This window comes from Pteropus medius, unplaced genomic scaffold (assembly GCF_902729225.1).
Source record: "Pteropus medius unplaced genomic scaffold, Ma_sr-lr_union100, whole genome shotgun sequence".
NCBI classification, from domain to species: domain Eukaryota; kingdom Metazoa; phylum Chordata; class Mammalia; order Chiroptera; family Pteropodidae; genus Pteropus; species Pteropus medius.
Window position 1 is genome coordinate 25,449,486 of NW_024349800.1, and position 23,909 is coordinate 25,473,394.

Consider the following 23,909-nt stretch of genomic DNA (forward strand, 5'->3'; position numbering starts at 1 on the left):
ACCAAGGCAGAGATAACCAAGAAATCAGCCAACTTCCCCCCACTCAAGGGGTCCTTCATTGTTGAGATAAGTTTAATTCTTTGTGTCCTGGGTGCCTCTCTCAATGCCTGGTGAATGTTGTTAGGGGCTTGCTAAACATTTATGGAATGAATGGCCTTGTGGCTGTCTCCCACTGGCTGCATCAACTTAACCTTGTCAAACTGATCTCATCCTTTTTTCCCCTCCTTCCCTCCTTCTCTCTTTCCCTATCCCCTTCACCTGGTGACCTTGGTGCAGCTAACTGGCTCAGAGCTCACAGGGAATTTAATGGTGCTTTCCCTCTGGGTTGCTCAGCTGGAGGCAGGCAAAGCAGGCATCTCTGCAGGCGGTGAGTGGGCCTTGCTAGAGGAGTGGCTGCTTTGTGCAACCTCAGGGCCTCCCGCAAATCAGGCTCAATCGCCTTCATTTCCTGTGCTCAGGGAGATTAGATACTGCCTAATCAACGCTGATTTTTTTTCTTTTCTTAATATTTGAAACTACCAAGTACTAGTTGCCATCCTAGTGGGTGGCTTTCAGAAATCCCCTCTTTTCTGGTGTTTGACTTCTTGTGAGTTTCAAGAAACCAATCTATTTGGAAAGAACCCGCACTTAGAAGTTCTTTGAATTGTTGTGAAGCCTTGGCAGGAAGTGACTTGGGATCTGGGTTAGACAGTCTTGTCTCACTCCCAGGAGAGGTGGGAGTAATGAGGTTAAGGTGCATCTGGGAATGGGTGTGGTTTTAAGTCATTCCTGTGGCCATTTCTCCATGTGTCAGGTTTTACAGACACAGCCCGATCTGAAATCGGATGTGTCTATTGCACATTGGTGGTGTACATGCTCTGCTAGGTGCTCTGGGAGTCCCTGGGCTGGCCGGGACAGCCTTGATAGGCTTTCTCATCTCAGCCTAACCTGTTGTAACCTTTAAGTAGACCGAAGAACAAGCCAGGGAGACTCCGTAAGAATTAAATGAGTTTTACACATTTTCTCCAAATAAAACTTCTGAGATGTTTGGAGAGGGGCTATCTCTGCATCGTTGCATGGGAGGTAAAAATCTGTCACTTCAGTCCGGTCGGGAGACAGACACTGGCCTCCTTCCTTGATTCTTCTGTTGTGTTTTTAGAAGGGGATGCCCATTATGGGTCAAGCACCATGCGTACTGCATGATGTTCTATTTTGTATAAACTTCATAATGCCTCCACTATGTGCCAGGAGCTTCTGGATTATCTTTTAATCTATTTGGCAACAGTTTGAGGTAGATTGCTATTATAATCACCATTTCTTGGCAGAAAAAACCAAGGCACAGAGAAATTAAGTACTTGCCACAATTTCTCAGTCAGTGAGAGCTGAAATCTGAGTCTAGGTAGTCTGACTGCAGATCCTCTTAGCCACTTTCCTATACTTCTGTGAAACAGGTATTGATATTCCTGCTTTACAGATTTGTTACCTGAAACCCAAAGGAGTCAAGCAACTTTCCCAAGGTTCCATAAGCATTAGGAGCTGTACCTACAGGCTATCTGTTCCAAAGCCTATAACACTTGCTTACCGTATACTGGTTAGATAGTGGATACACTAGTGTAAAAGACAAAATGTTTTACAAGTCTTTTTTTTTTTAAAGGGAAAGAAGTCATCTCCTCCCTTTCTCCTCCCCTCATTCTCAATTTCTGCTCCCTAGAGGCAATTATTTCATTTTAAGACTTTTCTCCTATTATTTACTCCTAGTTACTATTTACTTTTCTCCTATTATTTCTAAACACATGTACACTAGACTTTTCCGTTTTAGATATGTTCTACTTACTTTCACTGAAGATGAGGATTTCATCCTTTTAGCCTGTCCCTCCTTCCTCCCTCCCCCCGCACCTATTCAGTATAGTTACAATTTTAGGCTAGTTCGGTATTCTCTACTTATATTATTAGGCCTATGTGAATACTCAGAGCTGACCCATGTTGACACTGTATATTTTTATTTAGCTTTTTGATTTCCCTGAAATATGTGTCATTTTAAAACATTTACTTGTTTATTCTCATACTCTGATAGAAATGTTAACATCCTTTCACTATGATCAAGCTTATCAGGTAAACTTTCATTTTTCTATTCTTGGCAATATTTCTCCTGAATCCCTTTGCTTCCTGTTCCAACTTAGACTGATGATTAAAGAATATTATATAGCTGTAATTCTGGGAGATTAACTGCCTGTCCATCCTATCTGTAGAACTCTGCTAATCTTTTGGACTACTTTCATGTCACAGCTTCCCTGTGAGATTTGAAGGTCAAGTGTTACAGATGGGAGAAAACAAAGCATGGGTTGGATGGGGTAGGGAAGAGAGCGAGTGTCAAAGTTACATAGATACAAGTGGCAGAGCCTGGCTAGAACTGGGCTTTTCTGATTCTTAGCCTTGGCTCTCTGCAGGAAGCCACAGTGCCCCCTGCAGCCTGGCACAAATGAGCATTGTTGGTTCTGGCCAAGTTCACCTCAAGAGTTCCAGATTCCATGGAATGCATGGTGGCAGGGACTTGATCAACACCTCCATCTAACTTCTTTCATAAATGGGAGATATGGCTGAGCACTAGGCTTTGAATTGTACTTCCTGAGTCTGCTAGTTAATAGTTACGCAGTTTTGAGCTGCTCACATAATCTCTCTAAGCCTCAATTTCCTCACTTGTAAAGTAATAACTGCTGCTTCATAGGATCATTGTAAGGATTAAGTGCCAAAATATTTTAAAAAGTATATCCTAAATGCTTAGAAAATGTTAAACACTTTTATAATTATGGTCTAGAATTTCTCAGGAGATGGTAGTACTTTTACTATTAGACCTCAGTTCCTTAGTATCCTTGAGTTCCTGAACCATGCTAGGATTTAACAGCTGTGTACAATAGAATTTTCTAAATGAGTAATTTGTGCATGTGACTCTTGGTTAATAAGATGTCATTCTTTAGTTCACCCTCCCCAGTCCACCCTCCAGGGACTGATGACATCCCTTGGCCAGCAGAGGCCAACTGACCAATACTAAAATACCATCTTTATCTCCCAATTCTTGCTCTTTGCTGATTTCTGGCTTTTATATTTTTTCAAATTATCAATTGATGCAAAGATGTTACGTTTTCTGGGTCATACTTTCCTTGGGAGAAAGGAGTTTATCTATACCTCACCTAAGCCCACATGCTTCATGTTACTGTCCTTTCTAGTATTATTTCCTGTACCAGTTTGCATTCTAGAACAGAAGGACTGAATAAAGAAATATGATTCAAGTTTGAGATGGACTTTTGGGGACAGAACTAATGAAGTGTTTTTTACACTGTAGGTCATGACTTGAGAGGTTGTGAAATCACCTTCGTGAAATCACAACTAGCACTTAAAACAAAAAAATATCAACCTGGATCACATACACATAGTAAGGAAAGCATTGCTTTGTGAAACTTGTTTTAATTATACATGTGTATATACATATCTATTATATATACATATATTCATTTGTGTGTGTAAAATGTGCTGACTTGCAATTTAAATGTATTTACTAACATTACAGTTGAAAAAGTTTGAAAAACGTCGATGATTTTCAGTAAGTTTTGTGTGCCTCTGTATCTTAGTTCCTTTGTCAGGTCTCTCTTCTAGATAATCCTATCCAAATTAAAAAAACAAATACAAAAAAAATCAAAAAAGCAACCAAACAGTACTCATACATTTTCCTCTTAAGCATTTTCTGGGCACCCATTACATAAAGATTCTTGGATAAAGATTACTACTCTCAAATCTACAACCTTGTCAGGGGAAACAAGAGGTAAACTGAACATCACACAAGTTAGAATAATTGAAATGTTAGAAGGTACAAGTAATAAGAAGGCAGGATGATTTCACTCTGTCAAAGTTATCATGGATGGCTTTATGCAGCCATTAGGCCCCAAATGTTAATAATCAGGTTGTAAAGGAAGGGTTTAGAAGTATGATTTTTGAGGACTAATAAGTAAAAGTTTGGCTGGATCATTTGAAAGATAGTTTTAGAACATGTGCTATAAAGGCAACAAATTCTATTTTGCACTTAATACTTTAATGCATTTGGATCCACAAAGAACCTGTTATGATGTTAATTTACTTTAAAACATTTCAGCATAGTGTGAAAATTGTGTTATATCCTAGGAGCAGTGAGTTGCCTTAATCACAAAGTCACACCCAGGGATGGTCTGCTGGCAATCCAATCAGGAAGAGCATGCTTCACAAGTGAGTACAAGAGTTCTTCTGTTATCCATAGATCAATATAGGCAGCTTTGCTAATTAGCTTAATAAATGTCAAATGTGTTTCCATTGGTGCCATGAGTGGCTTGCTAATAATCTTAATGTAGACACAAGTTCTTATTTGTGATTTCAGTACTAGTATTCAAGATACTAGTAGACTGGCTAAAAACAAGTCACTGTTCCAATTCAAGACTGTAACAAGCTCTGTAACTTGTACTTGTGTAGGCAGTACCAAAGGCATGATTGCTGAATGTACCTCTGTGAGCCTAATATTAGAAGACAACTCTAGTCACCTGATGTTGACTCCATAGGTGACAGAATTTTGCACTCAATACTTGAGGCAGATGCTATTGTACTACTGCTTGTTAATAAATGTTTAGTAAGTGATTCTTGTGAGGTAAATTGAGTGTAAGTTTTACTTTCATATTAAGCAGGTAGTGGATACTGTTACCTGCCAAAAATAGTCTGAATGGTAAATGACCAACTTGGCTGTCAATTTGAACAATAAGATGTCTGGTACATTTAAGTTACTCCAGAATAATATCAATCACCAACACCTATTTATCAAAGCAAGTTTATTTGATTACTTATTCCAGACAAATAATGAGGCTCATGTGTACAACTAAGAAATAAGACAATGCAAATAAAGGGCAGGAAAAATGAATATGAACTATACAAACAGCTACCTAGAAAGGAAAAGCAGCTGTATTCATTTTATATAACACTGTGGAGTGATGTAGCACCATTTACCTCAAAGATATCCTAAGTACTTTATAAGGTAATTACGTGGGTCTTTGCTAAAATGTAGCAACAGCTTAAAATTATAGTAAGTCTGATGATAATCTTCTGTTTAACTAACTTCAAATATAAAATATCAAAAATTATTTCAGAAAAAAAAACAGGGAATTTGGGAAGGATCTGACCTTGTATAATTCTTTTTAAAAATCCATAGTTACCGTTATTGAGACTGATTTTCTTCCATCATCTGCACTACTTATCACTATCATCATGACCTAAATTCTAAGCTTTGGAAGATTTAATAGGTAGTTAATCATTGAAACACACATACAGTTTTATTTATAAAAAATATTTTTTAAACTAAAGTTCTATTTATTGGTCTGTTCAGTCTGTTCTGGTCTGAACATGGAGGAACAAGAGAACTTTAATGCTGCTGAAAACAAAGCATTAGGATGTTTAATGATTAATTCTACTTTTTACCATTGCTAATGGGCATTCTGAGCTATTCTAATCAATCTGAGGTTGAAATTTATTAAACTGAAGTTTGACCCTGTTGACGATTCTAAACATGAGGATATTTATAAATCCAATGGTAAGCGTTTTTCTAAATACTGATGAAGTTTCATCTGAAATATATAAAGAAACTTAGAAATTTGGTGTTCCAGCATCCTCCATCAGCCCACTTTACTAATTAAGAGCCACAGTTAATTTTCAGAAATATACCACAGAAAAATCTTATGCCCAAATATCTGGGATTATTCAATTCTGGACCCCTCCTTTTTCTAGGGTCATGGACCATTTTGAGAAGATGAGGAAAGCTATGAAATCCCCTCAGTAAAATGTTTATTAATCACTACTTATATATATTTGCAAAGGATTTCCTAGGGTCCATGATACCCAAGTTAGGAATTCAGATTTCAAAGCTGTGAAACAGTGGAAAATAAGTTTAGCCCATTTCAACATTGCCCATCTTCACTTCATTGCTGCTATGGTAAACATTTTAATAATGTTACTAAATCACTGCCTTAAGACAAAGTTGTTCTTATTGTTAGCACCAATATAGTCTCTTAAAATTCATTCTCCTGCCCCAATTTTACAAGGTTTTAAGCCATGTACCCTGTCTTTCAAATTGTCCCTAAGGTTAAACTAGCAGATAATTGTTTTCCTTTGATAACATACTATTTTTCAGAGCCAGTCACTAAAAAGTGAGCAGATTAAAATTTAATTCCCTTGTGAAAATGAATATGTATCTACATAATGAAGAATATGTTATCTGACTTTATAAAAATATATTTCTAGGTATAGTTTTCACACCTAAAATCAAATGTCTCTACTTAGTGTTCTGAACATACATGCAACCCAGACCATACTTTCCCTTTTATTTACTTGGAACCAGCACAGTGGGGAGCTCCTACAATGGTAACAGAATGTACTGAGCATTTTACCTACTGTTCAGATAGAAAACACTTCATTTCTGACCAAACCCACCATCTTAATAGGTTACCAAATAGGTTGAAAAATGCTATCTCTCTCTGAGGAGTCTAACATGAACCACTGGCTGTCTTAACCTCATGCTGAATAGACCCTTAAAACAAGAAAAATGATTATACTATAGGACAAAGGTCAGGCCTATTGTTTTCTTATTAAAGAAAAACTCCTCTAGTCACCCCAAAGATTGTTTATATAATAGAGTAAAGATATATATATATATATACATATATATATATATATATATATGTATATATATATATATATATTTCTTAAAGAGACTCTGAAGACTGATAATAGAAGGGGATAATATCTAGATATTAAATACAGAAATGTAAACACATCATACATATGAAATTTAATAAAATCCCTTACTAAAGAAATTTTCAAAGTCTGAAGTCAGATGACAGTTATTCAGTCCTTTCATAATCATTCTTCTTTGCTCGAATAGAATATTTGTAGAACAAATGTCAAAATATCTGAATAAAGGAAAAGGGTTAGCTAAGAGAACAGCTTTGCCAAGAAAGCTACAACTTGGGGAGATTTCATCCTTGTCTTCTGATATGTAAAAAGTGAATAATGGAACAAACATTACCTTTTCCTTGCTCTTCTTCTAAGTAGTTTTCCTTTGTACCTTTTCCTTGCTCTTCTTCTAAGTAGTTTCCTTTGTACAAGTTAGACACTAGACTTTTCATTTCAGAGACCTGGGGGTCATAGAACAGGAGTGGGAGGAGAAGGATACTGCTCCCTGACAATCAAAACTCAAGTATTTCAAATCAATGGTACAGGGCTCAGAAGAGAAAATAGACTGCTATTACCCCATTGGCTAAAAGGTGTTCCATGAGTCCTATAAAACACACAACCAAGGGTTTTCCCTGCACTATTCAGATATGCCATTTTGTATTTTTCCTACTGGACTTACTAAATGCTCACTGAAAGCTGAAGAAGGTTATACCAGCATTTCTGGCTGTTCAGTCTATACATTTTCATTTTAAGAATAATTCAAGCATAATCCATATTTTAAAAAATTAGACTAAAGAGAGACAGTAAAGGTTTTAAAGTTTTCTCTTTGAAAAGATGGTATCTTACAGTACATACAAAAATACTCTGAAAATACATACGACTTCATTTACAAAACACTGGATCAACATATTACAAGAATTACATGGTTATGGATTTTAATAAACTGAGCATGCATTCATGAAACTTAAAAAATATTAAGAAATGCATTGAAAAAAGCAGTGTAAAAAAAGACAACTCATAGTTAAATAAAAATTACAAAGGTCCTGAGCCAATTAATGATTGGTAACAATGTCATTCAAAAATGCCTTTGTTTTAATAAAACCCACTGCTTATTTCTGCATGCCTAGTTTGTAAAGAAAATGTCTGAAGTTGTAGGGTAGGTAATGGTCAGGAATTGTCATGCCAATTTAATTTTACACCTCAAAAATACAAGTTTGCCATACTTAAAAGGTATCTTATTGTTGATGCTAGAATGAGTTGCTCTTCAGTAAAAAATACCAATCAACTAACAAGAATGGCATGAGATAGGATATGTAACAATTTCACCATTCATATACTGACTTTCAGTATCCTGGTTATATTTTGATTCTTAATAAAGATGCATTTTGAAGGCCTCCATGGGAGGCAAAATATAGAGAATTTATGGTGCCCAACTCTTATGTAATCACTGGACTAATCCTCCCTGGTAACTATGCAACATTGGACAGAAAGGCACAAAAAAATTAAAATATTCCATGTACCAATCTGGAAAAAAATAATTTAAGTCAACAGAACAGACAATACGTACATCTACACAAATGAGGAAATCAGAAAAGATACCTCACATTCATTTATCTCTGGTTTCACAAAGTGGCTTCAAAGCTAAAGTAAATGTGTTAAGATTTGGAAAATTACAAGACGATTTTTTTTTTGTTTTCAACTTTTCCAGTTCTGTACAATGATTACAACATAAGACAAAAAAAAAAAAAAAGTTCAGGACTTGTTTTATCAGTGTTCAAAGAGCCAAGAACTGGTTCCCATAACAGAGAAACAAGAATCAAAAGTTAAGGCAGTGAAACCTCCAACACAAAGCCATAATATTATAGATGACAATTTGATAGCAGGTAATCCTCAGAGAAGTGTATGTAGCAATCAATGAGAGAATGCTACAGCATCTGCAGGTCAAAGTGTGAGAGTTCAAAAACCACTTCAAGGTTGTTAAGCCAATGACTGTAACTTTCACCTTATTTTATGTACGACAGCCACTTCTATTTTTTAAAAAGTGGCTGCATCTGTGTCACTAAATGATTGCATATTCACTTAAGTAAGGAGGCACTGCTTTTACCGATTAAGGGTCAGTCGAATGGAATTTTTGATGACACGGATGTTATTCGCTGGAACTGGGGATGATGCATCTGGTAGTTCTTTACTGGGTAGTCTCTATTAGAAAAAAATAGAAACAAAGAAGGAAAAGCAAATAAGGCTCAACTAGTAAGCGAGTCATAAAATTGAGTTTTTCTCCAAATCCTTGATGCTCCTACACACTTCAAGCTCATGTTGAATATTTTCTCTCAATGTTCACAGGCATTTCTTGTTTGGGGACTTTTTTTTTTTTTAATTTAGGTGAAAAACAGAGTGATAAGGGTAGAAGTGTGAGTGTATGTATAGGAAAGAGGACTCTGTTAAATCAGTTGCCAGTTCTGGACTGAGAAAAGCATAAAGAGAGTCTTCCTCAAAGTCAGGCAATATTAAAGAGAAATAGGCAGAGCCTGGTCACTAACAAGAAACTCTGAGGGGGAAAAATAAGTGTTACAGAGGACAATTTGATATGCAGTTACATCCCTCAATTCGTTTCTATAATAAATTCATGAAGAACACTGGAGATACTTAAGTGTTCAGAAAAACTGACTTTGTAGTCAGGCTAGGTAACGTCGGTGAGGTGAAATTCAGGGACATCTATACGAAGGCTTTTGAGGATACTAAAGATTATTATATAATGAAAGCAGAGTCTAAGAAATTGACAAAGACAGACGCCTAAAACAGAGTTGTGTGATGGAAACAGTATATTAGCTTCTAGTCATGAGATGACTGCAAGAGTTAATTCTCTCATGTTACCTTGGCTAAACAATTATCTATATCATATCCACATCCAAAATTTCAGACATGTATAAAAATAGAGAATAGGACAATGAAGACTTAGATGCTACAACCAAGACTCAGACATTAACGTTTTGCCACATTTGGTTTATGCCCTTACCCTTTATACTTGAAATATTTTAAAGCAAAACCCAGACAGGTTATTTCATGCTTTCATACTTTAATATCCATTTCAAAAGTTTTCTTATCACATGTAATTACTCATATTTTTTGTAACCCTCTCTTATGTTAAAAGGAATTTTACAAATTCTACAACTAATATAAAGTACGAGGACACATTCTACTTTGCTTTAGAATGGCTAATACATACTGGGGAACCTAGCAGGGTGACAGCTGACTGTGATGAGAAGCACTTTATTCTTTAATTGGGAGTGAAAAGCCATTTTGTACGTTGCTCAGCATAAACTCTCAAAGAAGGGCTTTCTTTGATTTACACTAGGCTGAATTTTGAGCACCTGCTTATCATCTTACCATATTATTAGTTTCAATGGCAATTCTTTGAAAATTAAATTTTTAAATTGAACTTTAGGGGCTGTTTAGCTCATGTTTTAAAGGTACTTACTATATACACTGGTTATTTGGTTCCTTCAAAATATTAATAAGTATGGTTCCTAAGTAGCAAATCTAAAGTTTGACAGTAAGCAGTGGTGCACAAAAAAGATATACTATCAAGTGTTGGTAAGAAATTACTGTGCTGAGCACTACACTGCTTCTTTAAAGATAAATAAAAAACCTGAGCACTACACTGCTTCTTTAAAGATAAATAAAAAACAAAAGCTGAACATAGTCTGAATAAATTGTGAAGTCTTAAACTACTCCTCCGTCTTTACTTGAGGTACATACATTTAGGATCATATACTTTGCTATTTCCACTTCCAATTATACTGCTGATCTTCGAGGATAGTGACAAAATCTTATCACCCTTTTCCTTCACCCAGTGCTAGGCTCTTGTACATTAACTACAAATTTTAACCTATATATATTACCTATGAATAGGTTACCTTTTTGCGTGATGTATCAATAGTTGGAATAGGCATACATTCTCCTCCAATGGCATCCTAAAAAATAGAAGAATTATATACAAGTGAAACCTTTCTTTCCTACATGCAAACGCTTATTTCTACATGAAATAAGACATACCAAAACTTGTCAGACAGATCTAAGCTGATCCACTTTCAAATACAGTACTTTTTCTGATACATGACTCTACAAGTATTTTGAAGCACACTATTAATATATTTACCACTGATTTTCTTTTTCTGTTTTCAGCAGCACGCGATTCCTTAAACTTTGATTCAAGTCGAATAAACTAAAATATAAACATTAAAATGATTGCTATTATTACCTATAAAAAGCATACAAAACCGATATAAACTGAGGAACTAGTGATTAGGCTAGTATCAAAACTACCTATAAACATGGGTTGATTATAGAAGAGAATTTAAATTAGATTGAATTCAACTGCCACGCTTAATTTCTACAGTTTGAGTGATCTTTCAATTTAGTTTATAACAAATAGTTTTACCACCCCCTACTGGAGGCAAAGGATCTGAACAGTGTAACACAATAAATATTTAGTTCCCAATAATGACTTCTGTGTAAGTCAAGGAGAAACTTAAACCAATCATTCAAGTTTTCAGACTTATTAGTAATTGGAATTTAGGATGAACAATCAGTGTTGTTCCTTTAAGGTTAGGGTAAAAAATCTAGAACACTAAGATAGCTATGGAGAACTGTGAGTTTCTTTAGTACTCTTTTAACTTCTAAAAAATCAAAGATCTACTACTGAATCACCACTAAAGTTGTAACTTTACCTTTTCTATGTCTTTCAATCTCTTTGAAGACCCATCTATGGATGGGGAATGGGATCTCTTGGACATAACATTCTTAGTTATATTTGACATTCCATTTAGATGTGGTTGTCCCTGGGCAGGGTTGTGGGGTGTTGTGATCCTAGGAATAACATTTCGTCCTACTACAGTAGGAATGGTGCACACAGCTGGGGGTGATACAGCTTTTACCACAGAGTCAACTTCTGAAAAGGAAAAAAGATTTTAGTGATTAAAAATATATGTAGTAGAATCATTACTTACAAAAGTTTAGGTACTTACTTGCACCAATGACTGGAATAGATAGTCCTTGAGCTGGCAGGACACTCAGTGGCTTTTCCACAATTACAGCAGCAAGCTCAGCATTATTCCTGTTAAAAGTGTTAAATTATCATCATTAAATGATTTAAACATTACTTATTTAAGACACTTATTTTAACATTTAGGATTATTTCTTTCAAGTATTACTACTTTAATATTTCATTGAAAGAAAAGGGGAGAAAAAGGCAGAGGATTCAGTGAGAATTAAGAGAAAAAAATCAAACAGAAAATGTCCACTGCCGTGAACTACTCTATTCCCACATATCCATAATAAACCTTAGGCCAAGCCCCACAGGAATACCACGAACTGTCCAGTGTTTCTGCACAAACTATCTACTGGTAAAATAAAATTATTTAACAATTAAAAAAAGGTATTTAACAAAAATATAGAAAAGTTTATGTTATCCTCAAATAAAATGAAGGCTGATAGGGCAATTTTGAAATACAGACCTTTCTGTTTCTCCTGAAGGCGGAACATCAGGTTTGGAAGGTTTGTTTGTAGACCCTGGGGAATTAAAAGGTGTTCCGTTATCAGTGTCTCTGGAGCTATCCAAACAACTGCCATCCAGAGATGATCTTTTGGACTGCGGTCCACTTGAACTTCGATTGACATCAGAAAGACTTTGCTGAAAGAAGGGAAAGCTTTTAGGATTTCAAAAAGCAAGTGAGAATAATGACCGTTTTAATTTCTAAACTACATATAAAACAAATTATTTTGTGATTACTGATGGTGATATTTTGGTCCTAGACTGAATTGTCTGTACCGCCCCTCTTCTCAATAGTTTTGGGAGCTGTAAGAATGCAAATGTTTCCAGGAACCATATTAGAGAGTAAGATTACAGACTCACCTTTTTCTTCTTTTGAAGAATCTCTGCTGGAAGATAGTGATGAAGTTGTTTTTTTTTAACATGAGTTGCTTCAATTTTCATTCCCTCCTTTAGCATGTTTATATTGTTTGCCTGCCTGTACACTGTAACGATGTCAATATGTTAAATGGAAACATCTTTCTGAACCAAGGGTTCCATTTTCTTTTCTGAAATGCATACTCCCCATCACCACACAAACACAATCATACACCCTTCTTACAGATTAATATTTCTAAAACATCTTCACCAGGTCACGATCCTATTCAAGCACCAACTAGTTTTCTATGTCCAACTTCTAAGAGTTTCCCATAACCACATCATTGACAAAATAAATGTACGCAAAAGGTTTTATTCCAAATCTTGTTTTCTGCTATTTTTCCCAAAAGGCAGTCTCTTCTCATAATTACTCGCCCAAGTTTAAGTTAATCTTACACTAAATACCCAAGATTCAAGTTCTCCCTCTCCATGAAGCTGCCTTTACTACACCAATCGTAGAATGTCAGATGTTGCAAACCATCTAAAAGTACATCCTTATTGTACAGGTGGGGAAACGAGGCTCAACAGCCTTAAACACCTGTGCTGGGATCAGAATATACGCAGCCCTAGATTCCCATCCCAGTGCTTTTCATATCTTATTAGAAAATCAGTTTCATTTACTGATTTAATATTTAATTAATGTATGTTAACTGTGAATACTCAATTAGATTATAAGCTTATTGAAGACAGGATGGGAGGCTTCTATTGCACAGTAAGTACTATGAAATGTGGTAAATTATTTAATCTCTTGAGGCCTCAGTATCTATCTGGAGAATATTTTATAAATATATAATAAAGTTTCTCAACCTCTTCCTTTTTGAAAAATGAGCCCAAATTAGAATGGAAAAATTTATGTTTTCATTCCAGAGTGCTTATAAAAGAATTGCCGGGAGTGCTTGTTCAATTTGCAGATTCTCTGGCTCCACTCCTAGAGTGTGATTCAGTAGTTCTAAAGTGATGCACGGGAATCTGCACTTTCATAATAAACGTGAGGGCTAGTTCAAAAGAATTTAATGTGTTGACTGATATTTATTTCATGCAAAAAATAAAAATCAAGTCATCTTTATGACTGTGATTACAAACCCTGGCTGTGCACATTAAGAATCACCTGTAGGGTTTCTTCAGTATTCCTTTTGTTTTAGAACAGATAACACATTCACATGGTATAAAATTTAAAGAGTTCAAGAGTATTCAGTAAAGTCTCCTTGCCCCTGGCCCCTAGACATACCTGGTTTCTTGACTTTGAAGCAACCAGTTCTGCCAGTTTCTTTAAAAACTATATATCCTTCCAGAAATATTCTATTTATAAGCAAACATGCACATGTTCTTTCTTATTTATATAAATGGTAACACACTATACACACTGTTCTGCAATTTTCCCCCCTACTTCATGTCATGCAAATTGTTTCATCATGCCTTTATTTAATAACGGCACAGATTTTCATAATATGGATGTACTGTGTTCATTTAACCAATTGTAGAACCTGATAACTGCATTACAACCAAGGGTGACAACCATAGCTCTATGATGACAAAGTCTTACCTGTATCAGTAAATGATTGTATATCATACGTCAAGTCTATGTTAACACTTTCTGCATTTTCTACTCTTCGAAAAATTATTCCAAGGAACCACATTGATACATAATTGTTGCTATAAAATAAAATTTAAGAATTTCTATTAATTTTTTACAATTTTACTGATACTATTTAGTTGTTAAAACTTGTTCTCTATGGAAACATAAATAAAAATTTCAGTGTTTTGCCAAATTCTTAAAACTGACACCAAGAACACTGGTAAGTTATACTGCGTATAAAGAGGATTAAATGGCTTCGAAAATGACTTACTAAATATATGCTTAAAGGTGCTCCAAATATTGTGATTTGGGTTTTTCCTGAGGTCTCTGGGCTACCAAAACACGTACTTAGTTTTAATGCATGACTACTTGAGGTCAAAAACATAATGTACCATCCCTCATCAATGCCTGTTAAATGACAGTCTCACACATGATCTTAAAATGCATGTCAAATAACATTATTTAAGAATTGTAATATTAAAAAATAATTAACTTACTCTTTATGATGTTCCTTATTTCCTGGAAATGACTGGGGATTTACATGAGCAAGTGTAATAAATTCATTCCGTTCCAAGTTTCCAACAAGTACTCGGATTTTAGATTCTACTAATCCAACCCTAAAATAAAACAATGGACAAGATTTTTCCATATTAAATTTGGAAGCTACTTCCAAGTAAACCAGTGTATCAGCTATGATACTTTACATATTCATTTAAAAGTTCAGTCTGAATATATTAGTAACTCTTTAAAATAACATTCAAGTAAATGACAAGTTAGTGAATTTCTGTTTTCTCCATCTTTTTAAAAAAGAATTGATCTATTTAATGCATTCTTGATCCAAAATTCTCTGCCTGTTTGTTCATGATTGAGCATGAACAAAAACTGTTGGTTAATCTGGTTCAAAATCTTTTTGCATTTTCAAAATAAAAATATTTTTGCACTTTCAAATTTTGTCTAAACCTTAAGGCTAAGATATGCTTAAATAATGTGATCCAAAGGCCAATAATTGGCACTTAATTAATAAAATACACTGTTTTTCACAAAATTGATATTAGCTATGGCATTTAAAAAGTAATTCACTAAAAGCAGATGAGATGCTACTAAAATATAGAAAGTTTCATCAGATTTCTGCAACTTTTCAACTTCACTTAAGAAATGTGACTGCTGTCAGTTATGATAACTTACTGATTTTATTAGAAAGAATAACTACAAGAACATTTTTACATTTTTTAAACACTTGAAAAAGCATACACATTATAACTGCATGCTTCAACAGCAGATATACAAACACTGAGTTATTCGAATAACTCAGTGTTGTCTAAATAAGAGGCTGGCCAACAGACTCTGTAAAGGGCCAAATAATAAATATTTTAGGCTTTGTAAACCACACCATTTCTGTTGCAACTATTCAAATTCTGCCTTGTAGTTGGAAAACAGCTGTAGACAATACATAAATCAGTGAGTATGGCTATGTTCAAATAAAACTTATAAAAACAGGCAGGAGACTGGATTTGGCCTAGACCATAGTTTCCTGACCCCTGATCTAGATAGATGAAATACTGTTGCAGTGAAAGGTTTCTTTCAGGGTCCCTTTAATTATCAATGAAATAAGCATTAAATTCTTGAAGCAAAAATAAGACAAGATTGTTCTGTTTTCCTTTTCCAGAAGTCAGACCTGAGGAAAGCGCAACCATCTCTGGTGGCCTAAAAGCTTCTGCCTGATGGAGTTAGGGATGTCAGTACATTAGAGGCAGAAGAAATAAATTTAGATGCACTAGAAAGAATGCACCACTCCTAGACCAAAAGTTCTCTTCTCTGTTGGCAGAAGCTTAAAATTCTAAAACCTTTCATACCACCATCCCCTAAAAGAATGGATAAAATGTCTTTTCCTTCAAGTTTGATGGGAAAAACATGATGGCAAGGATGGAAAACTCAGTAAGAGGCAAGGTATCAGAATAATTTAAATTGACTCTAAGAAATGACGAAAGGCAAAGATCTTGTACATATATCCTTATCTTGTGTGAATTCTGATTGTGTGAATTCTGAAACCATTAATATGATGGCATTTCTAAAACACTGATGCTCCATGGTCATGTGCAACAGTCACCAATAAGACTTAATAAAAAATGGAGAATGTTTTATAAATGGTAAAGCAACATATAAACATGTTATCACCACACAGTAGGTAGAGAACTTGAAATATAAGTCTTACCACTCTAGATGGTTTTCTTCTGTTGATGCGCTGGCAGTCAATACTATATAATGTCTATGAAGAATTTTCAGCAATAATCAGAAAAAAAAAAAGCCAGAAACATTGTTAGTGTCTGCTTTTTCATCATTGCTTTTTCTTTCTCCCTCCTAGTGAACAAAAAAGCTAATACAGGCACACAGTTTATGAAAATTAAAACATGCTCTGATTTTCACAAAATTAATTCCAGACCCTGCAATTAAAAACAATTCACTAAAAGCAAAAAACCAAAAACCACTAACAGGGGGTTAGGTACTACTAGAATACAGAAACTCTCATCGCTTAGGATTTCTGCTAGAAATCTTAGGATTTCTCACTTGAAATATAAGTGACAGCTGTCACCTATTATAATAAACTTTGTAAGTTTAACATTCTCCTTCTTTAAACACACATACACACACACACAAAATGCAAAATTTCAAATACCTGTACTTTTGAAAAAAATTTGGTGGCTCAAGTAGTTTTGACCAGTCTGATTTCCCTTGAAGAATTTCACCTGTGACTGCAAGACCTAATTAAAAAGAAGGGAATGATTTTCAACACTGACCATAGTATTATCAGCCCCTATTTCACCCTACACCCAAACCACTAATCCCACCAAATTCTTGAGTAAAAAATATATATTTACTATGTTCTTTTTCAGAACACAAAAATCAATTTCAACCAGATTGGGCTGGCTCCATTTCTGGCCTTAATATTATCATATATTTTGGAAAACCATTTACTGAAAAAATACACATTTGAAAGAATTTTAGGAAATAATAGGCATAACTGCAATATTGCAGAGAATAAAATTGCTGTCAACCAAAAACTTGTGGGAATATGTAAAGGGCAATAGGACCAACAGGTTTACCTTGTTTAAATTCTTCTACCATTACTGTTCGAGTTGATGTGGACACATTATACGTAGAATTCTGTTGTGGGTAGGCAGGGGTGATTATGGGCATGAGATGATACCTATCTGATGGATTTACCTGTGAAATTAGAAGCAGAATAATAGATCTATTCTCCTATTTCAGTTGTCCTCACTTCATTTCCCCAAAAGTCTGAAGAATATGAAATATAAATTTAAAACTACATTTCCTCAATTCTAAGAAGTACATTTCCCCTTCCCACCTACGTTTATTTCTGAAGTCAAATGTGACTGATAGTCAAAGTCAAAGGAAACGCTGAAGAAGTTTATTTTCCCCTGAAAAGCTGTTAAATTGATGGTATATCTATCTTATAAACAATGGTCTTCTAGAACCAAGGAAATACAGTATCATATAGCCTCAAAAAGCATTATGTAGTACAATGATTCTCAATCCTCTTTTTGCATCTACTCAGTGGATGACTTCCTTAGATTTACTCAGAGAAATGAGCACTCACTCTACAAGCAAATTAAAATGCAAGGTGAGTGAGAGTTATGTTATCTTTGAACCATGAATCTGCTTTAAATTACACTGCAAAACATATCTTTTATATACTTCAGTATTTTATTATTAGTAACTAATTACTTGTAAGACAGTTTTTAACAATGAATTATGATATTTTGGTTGACATACCCACATCTAGTCTTACATGGGTAATTTTAACTGATGTAACATTTGGATCATGATTGGAGATACACATCATCTACACCATAAAACACAGCACAGGAAGGGACAGGACTATACACAGAAAGAAGATGAGCAGGCATAAGAGGAATTATCTTTCACTAGACTGTAATTTAGAGAATTGTCCTTTACATAAAAGATTTAATAAAATTCTATAAGAAGTCACGTACCCGAGGATCCCAAACAGGCAAATTCAAATTGCTTTCTTCTGGTTGCTTCAGTAGCACAGGATTTGGCCATTCCCTAACAAGAATAAAACAAATTAACTGACATAGGACCTCACTTCAAGAACTGTTAAAATTATTACTTTGTTCCAACTTTCATACAGCAAATGTTTTAGTTATTTCGTATTGAAAAAAAAAAAAGAAATGGGAAAGGGAAGGAAGTATACAAAGGAAAAAGTTGCTGTTTTAAAGCAGTATTCTCTGAAAGGGCAAATACTGCTTTGCCCATTAGCTGTAACTAATTTAAATCTGAATTTTTCCTTCCTTTCTCATTTGCTTTCATGGATTTAACTGAATTTAATAACAGCAACAGCTATTATTTACTTAAAATACTAACAAATCCATGTAGTAGCTATGATTATCTCCATTTTACATAGGAGGCAGATCTTAACCTCTATATAGGTAGTAGTTGGCAGAACCAAATCTATTGCAACTTCTCTCAAGCTGAAGGAGCACATTTACAGGTTACCCCTAGAAGAATGTGCCATCTAATGTTCCCTCATTGCCCCAATTTTGATATTTTAAAATTTTAACTTAAAAAAGGAATGTAGGACAAGAAACAGAAAAAGTCTATGCATAGCTCTTAAATTTCCAAGCAAATTTACATATAGGTGGAGGTTAGTAAATAGTGAAAGTATGCATATAAATACTTACCACTTGGAAAAAACTAAAAAGAACTTATGAACTAAAGTAGAAGCTGCTGCATTTGGATATAACTGGCAAGTTCTTGCAACCAGCATTGCCCAGGAGACACCACCAAGGAATCCCAGCATGTTGGAATATATGCCACGTCCTAGAAAATTAATACATTTGTTAATTATTGTTAGGATCTACTATCCATGTCATTCAACCACAAATACTGCCTCCTAAGATTGTTGCTTAGAACTCTTCCCTTAAAATCAATGAGCAGACCTTAATACTAGGCCCAGAGTTCTTAGTAAATTATTAGCTGCTCTCCTTATCCCCTGCTTTGCCCTCCAATACAGACACCTCAGTTCTCTGCCTCAGTTCTGACTGCCCACCTGGGCTCTACTGATATAACATTGGAATCTCCCACCTTTCAATAGCTATGGTTGAAAGAGAAAAGAAAAGAAGGAAGAAAGATATCTGGAGGGTCTATAAGTTAGAGAAGAATAAGTATTTCATTAGTAATCATATTCATGGGCATTTTAAAATCGAGTGTAAAGGTGGGGACTAACTTCAGTATTTCACATAATTTAGATACCTCTCTATAAAGTACAATACACTACTGATAATACTCATTTCTCATATGGTTTGCTTCTTATAGCAATTTATAAAAAAGCATTACCATATTTCATCAAACCCAAAATGCTCTCAATTAGACAACATAGCATGATTTTAAGTCCTATTAAGCAAGAGAAAAAAATATAGAGTATCAATTTCAGATTTTAAATGTGAAAAATATGCATCTAAGAATTAACAAAACATAGTATTTAATCTGTAAGTTAAGACAAACTGTTTATATCCCCCCCAATGAAAATTACTTTATCCCGATTATGAAAGATAACTGAGCCAAAGGATAAATTCTATTTGCTTAAGATCTTTTTAGATTCGCAGTGTCTAGTATGGTAGCCACAAGTCATATGTGGCTATTTTTTTTTATGGGGGGGGGTAGTTTAACAGCTTTATTGAGACATCATTCACATACTATAAGATTCATCTACTTAAAGTACAAAATTCAGTCGTTTTCAGTATATTCAGAGTTGTATAACCATTACTGGAATCAATTCTGGGAACATTTTCATCACCCCAAAAAGAAACCTTTAACAGTCACACCCTTATGTTCCCCCCAAACCTACCAGACCTAAGTGACCACTAATCAACTTTGTCTCTATAGATTTGTCTATTCTGGACATTTCACATAAATGGGGTTGTACAATTGTGGTCTTTTCTGACTGGCTTCTTTCACTCAACATAAGAAAGAGTTTCAATGTTCAAATATATTATAACGCATCAATACTTCCTTTTCATTACCAAATAACATACATTATGATATATCACTTTTTGTTTAGTGAGCAGTTTATGGACATTTGGTGGTTTCTACTTTTTGACTTATGAATAACGCTGCTATGAATATTTGTGTACAAGTTTTTGTGTGACATATCTTTTAGATGCTAATTTTAATTAAAATTAAATAAAATTTAAAAATTCAGTTCCTCAGTTGCACATTTCAAGTGCACAGTAGCCATATGGTTCCTGTATTGGACAGCAAGGATATGAAAAATTTCCATCATCACAGGAAGGTTTATTGGAGAACTCTATTTTAGACTATGTAAGATCTGGTGCCAGAAATGTAGCATTACTTAAATGTAGTTACAAATAATACAAAATATGCTGTGCAAGCTCATGAGTGGGCCTTTTATGAACCATATCCCGTACACATAACCTACTGTAGGTCCAAGTTTTATTAAAGGAGTGTTATAATGTAAAAAGAAAAGCAAGTTAAAACTATCACTGTAGGCTCTACCTTTAATAAATTTACTGAACACCTCCTATAAACTTTGTTGGTGATGGGGAGATAAAGATAAGACGATCTTGTCCATAGATCAAAGACCAGTGAGGGTTTTACACTTCAAGTTCTAACTTATTCTGACTGCCTGGCTGAAACCTAAGATGGAAAGTCAGGGGCTTTTAAGTTTTTACCCAAGAGGAAAGGAAGTAGAGTCACACATTAGAGCACCATAACCATTGTACCTGAAAAAGCAGCAGCTTCTCCAAAACTCATTGGCCCTTAATCCCCCAGTATCAGATACAGGCTCAGGAGTTTCCATGTATGCTTCTATCATTAGCAACTGAAAATTATAATTTTACAATGCAAACATAAAATAGAAGAGTTCGGATACTTACGTTTTGCCCACAATTTGACTGCTCTTAGGGTAAGTCTGAAAGTTTCTTTATTTGGCACTAAATGTAAAATTTCATCAGTAACTCTGCATCCTGAAAAAGAAAAAGCATTTATTTTTTGTTATGCAATAAAACCCAGTTAATTCAAATGCCCTTCTAACCTCAGCTCTCAAATGCTAAAAATAGCAAAGATAAAATGTGATGGTTTATTTCCTCTATGTATTTGAAATTTAGCACTAATATGAGAAATTTTGCTTAAAGAATTCAAAGGCACCAGTAATGCAATCCAGTATTAAAATAAACAGTGGGTCTGCCTATCTTGCTTTCTTCCATATCTGACTTACTGTTAATCAGATGCCCCCAAGTTATAAAAGTGTTATTGCTTTAATGCAATACCACAAATACTGTGATTTACTGTTGCACCCTGGAAGTACAGCAAAACACAATGATTCAGTTAAACAAAAGATACTACAAACCAATAGTTCTCAAAGTGTGGTCTGTGGACCCTTGGAATCTGTTTGGTTAAACCTATTTTTATAATAATACTAAGGCTTTTCGTTTTTGTTTTTGGTTTTTTTGCCTGTTTCACTGTGTTAACATTTGCACTCATGGTGCAAAAGCAGTAGTGAGTAAAACTGCTACTTTAGCAGTGAATCAAAGCTGTGGCAACAAACTGTTCTAAGTAGACAATATCTATTTTACCACCACACATTCAGTTAGAAAACAGGAAATGAATATGTGTGGATGTCTGGACATGTTTGAGGTAAGAATATGCTTTTTTTTTCAAGGAATACCAGTTTTACTTGAAAGAATGATTGACAAACTATGGTTATTCATACTTGAGTGTTTAGCAGCCATTTCCTAAAAAACAGAACAAAGTGAGCCCTCACTTCAAGGAAAACAAATGACAAAATTTGTTGCCAGTAATAAAATTTTAACTCTTTTCTTATTTAGGAAAAAAAATGCAGCTCGCTGCCAGCACTGATTTAATATCACATGGAGGAATGCTGTTTTCTAGGACTTGACATTTTTAAGCAATCGAGAATTACTATATTTTGTAAATAGAAATACCACTACTAAAAAGAGAATGGTATAAATAGAATGTCATTTGTTTCCAGAAACTATAGATTTACTACAACGATGTGAAAATAATAATAAAAGCAAGATACTTCGTGAAAGACTTTGGGAGTAAGGTTAGGACTGTAATCCGCAAGTTATAGTGAAATAAGTGCTGCAGCCACAAGTGCTGCTGGTGAGTATTCTCGGAGCAAATGGGAAATGGCTTAAGTAAAAATTTAGAATTTTGGACATCTTTCCAATACTTAAAGACTTTTCTGATGACATTGGTGATGATATTAATGTGATTTATTTTTGATACTATATAATGAAATGTGAGTTAACATTTAAAAGATCCAAATAACTTTGTAAACCAGTATCTTCCAAGTGACCAAGGCATGATAGTAAGGAATCATGCATGGATAAAAAAGCCATTTAAAGAATAAGACAGACCAATGGAGCTTAATGTAATAGAGTACAAAAAGTAATTGATATGGTTTTAGATTAGATTTTCTAACTTTAAAAAAGTCACTTTTACTTAGGAACAAAAAGGAACGAACTACTGATACATGCCACAAGCGTGGATGAACGTCACAAACATTACGCTAAGTTTGTGAAAGAAGCCAGATAAAAAGACCACATACTGTATGATCTCATTTATATGATGTCCAGAAAAGGCAAATCTATAGACACAGAAAGTAGATTAGTGGTTGCATGGGGCTGAGAGGTTAGAAAGGGGAATAACTGCAAATGGCTATGAGGGATCTTTTGAGGATGATGAAATGTTCTAAAATTGAATTGTGCACAATTCTCGATATACTAAAGACTTCTGAACTGTACACCTAAAAAACAATGAATTTTACAGTATATAATTATAACTCAGTAAAACTGGGGAAAAAAGAAATTGTCACTAGTTAAGTTTTAGTGTAGTATTGAAAGAATATACACAATTATCTGAAAAGGCTATTAAAATACTCCTCCCTTTTCCAATTACATATCTTTAAGAGGGCAGATTCTCTTTCTATGCTTCAATCGAAACAAAATACTATAAAAAATTGACTGTAAAAGCAGATATGAAAATTTAGCTGTCTTCTATTACGTTAAAAATTAAAGAGTTGCAAAAATGCAAAAAAAACTTTCTCATACAAAATTTATATTCATTTATAATGGGTTTACTAGTATTTTAAAATAAATTAAAGTTAATAAATATTTAAAAATTTGTTTTTATTTCTAATATGGGAAATACTGATATAACTCACATAAACAGAAGATCTTTGGGGTCCTCAATACATTTTTAGCATGTAAAAGAGTCCTGAACCAAGAAGTTTGAGAACCACTACTACAAACAAAAACAATATTCAAATAAAAATTTTTTTCAAATGTTTATAAATGTATTCAGATTATCTATATAAAGAAATTCACATCATTATTTTTAATTGAGTCTAATCCCTTAAAAAAGTCCATTAATAGTACTGCAAAAAGATCTCTATTAGTCAAATTGTTTTCAAGCAGGTATCTAAGATTTCTTTTTAGAAGCTTACCATTTAGGCTGCGAATACACCTTATATCAAGGCTTCTCAGTCGCGAGTCGTCTCTTAGATCTAAATTATCTGATATGGTTTGTATTGCCAGTCTTGCAAAGACTAGATCAATCTTTGGA

General features: G+C 34.4%; 1 protein-coding gene and 2 long non-coding RNA genes across 5 annotated transcripts in view; 1 reads left to right on the forward strand and 2 right to left on the reverse strand.

Annotated features, from left to right (window-relative positions):
* Positions 1 to 12,652, forward strand: part of LOC120621619 (uncharacterized) — a 30,533-nt gene extending 17,881 nt beyond the window's left edge. The window contains exons 2-3 of the long non-coding RNA XR_005658216.1: positions 4,153 to 4,233; positions 12,566 to 12,652. This is a non-coding gene — a long non-coding RNA (uncharacterized LOC120621619). The remainder of the gene's footprint in view (positions 1 to 4,152; positions 4,234 to 12,565) is intronic.
* Positions 1 to 23,909, reverse strand: part of PAPOLG (poly(A) polymerase gamma) — a 40,790-nt gene that overhangs the window by 5,296 nt on the left and 11,585 nt on the right. Inside the window, exons 7-23 of one of the 3 annotated variants that reach the window (XR_005658214.1) lie at positions 23,791 to 23,902; positions 21,197 to 21,286; positions 18,983 to 19,121; positions 18,275 to 18,347; positions 17,363 to 17,483; positions 16,936 to 17,020; positions 16,474 to 16,527; positions 14,759 to 14,878; positions 14,229 to 14,338; positions 12,632 to 12,753; positions 12,234 to 12,409; positions 11,745 to 11,833; positions 11,448 to 11,668; positions 10,877 to 10,942; positions 10,635 to 10,691; positions 8,822 to 8,916; positions 7,070 to 7,178 (exon numbers count right to left, since the gene is read on the reverse strand). Coding sequence is in view for 2 of the 3 variants with exons in the window: in XM_039887080.1 (XP_039743014.1) it covers positions 7,166 to 7,178; positions 8,822 to 8,916; positions 10,635 to 10,691; positions 10,877 to 10,942; positions 11,448 to 11,668; positions 11,745 to 11,833; positions 12,234 to 12,409; positions 12,632 to 12,753; positions 14,229 to 14,338; positions 14,759 to 14,878; positions 16,474 to 16,527; positions 16,936 to 17,020; positions 17,363 to 17,483; positions 18,275 to 18,347; positions 18,983 to 19,121; positions 21,197 to 21,286; positions 23,791 to 23,902 (1,743 nt within the window). In the remaining variant the exon portion in view is untranslated. Of the gene's footprint in view, positions 1 to 6,812; positions 7,179 to 8,821; positions 8,917 to 10,634; positions 10,692 to 10,876; positions 10,943 to 11,447; positions 11,669 to 11,744; positions 11,834 to 12,233; positions 12,410 to 12,631; positions 12,754 to 14,228; positions 14,339 to 14,758; positions 14,879 to 16,473; positions 16,528 to 16,935; positions 17,021 to 17,362; positions 17,484 to 18,274; positions 18,348 to 18,982; positions 19,122 to 21,196; positions 21,287 to 23,790; positions 23,903 to 23,909 lie in introns of those variants that run through there. The other 2 variants (XM_039887080.1, XM_039887081.1) reach the window with 2 other exon arrangements.
* On the reverse strand, positions 9,061 to 10,628 carry LOC120621618 (uncharacterized). Its single transcript, XR_005658215.1, has 2 exons — positions 10,406 to 10,628; positions 9,061 to 10,366 (listed from the first exon to the last, which is right to left on the reverse strand). It is a non-coding gene; the product is annotated as an uncharacterized LOC120621618 (long non-coding RNA).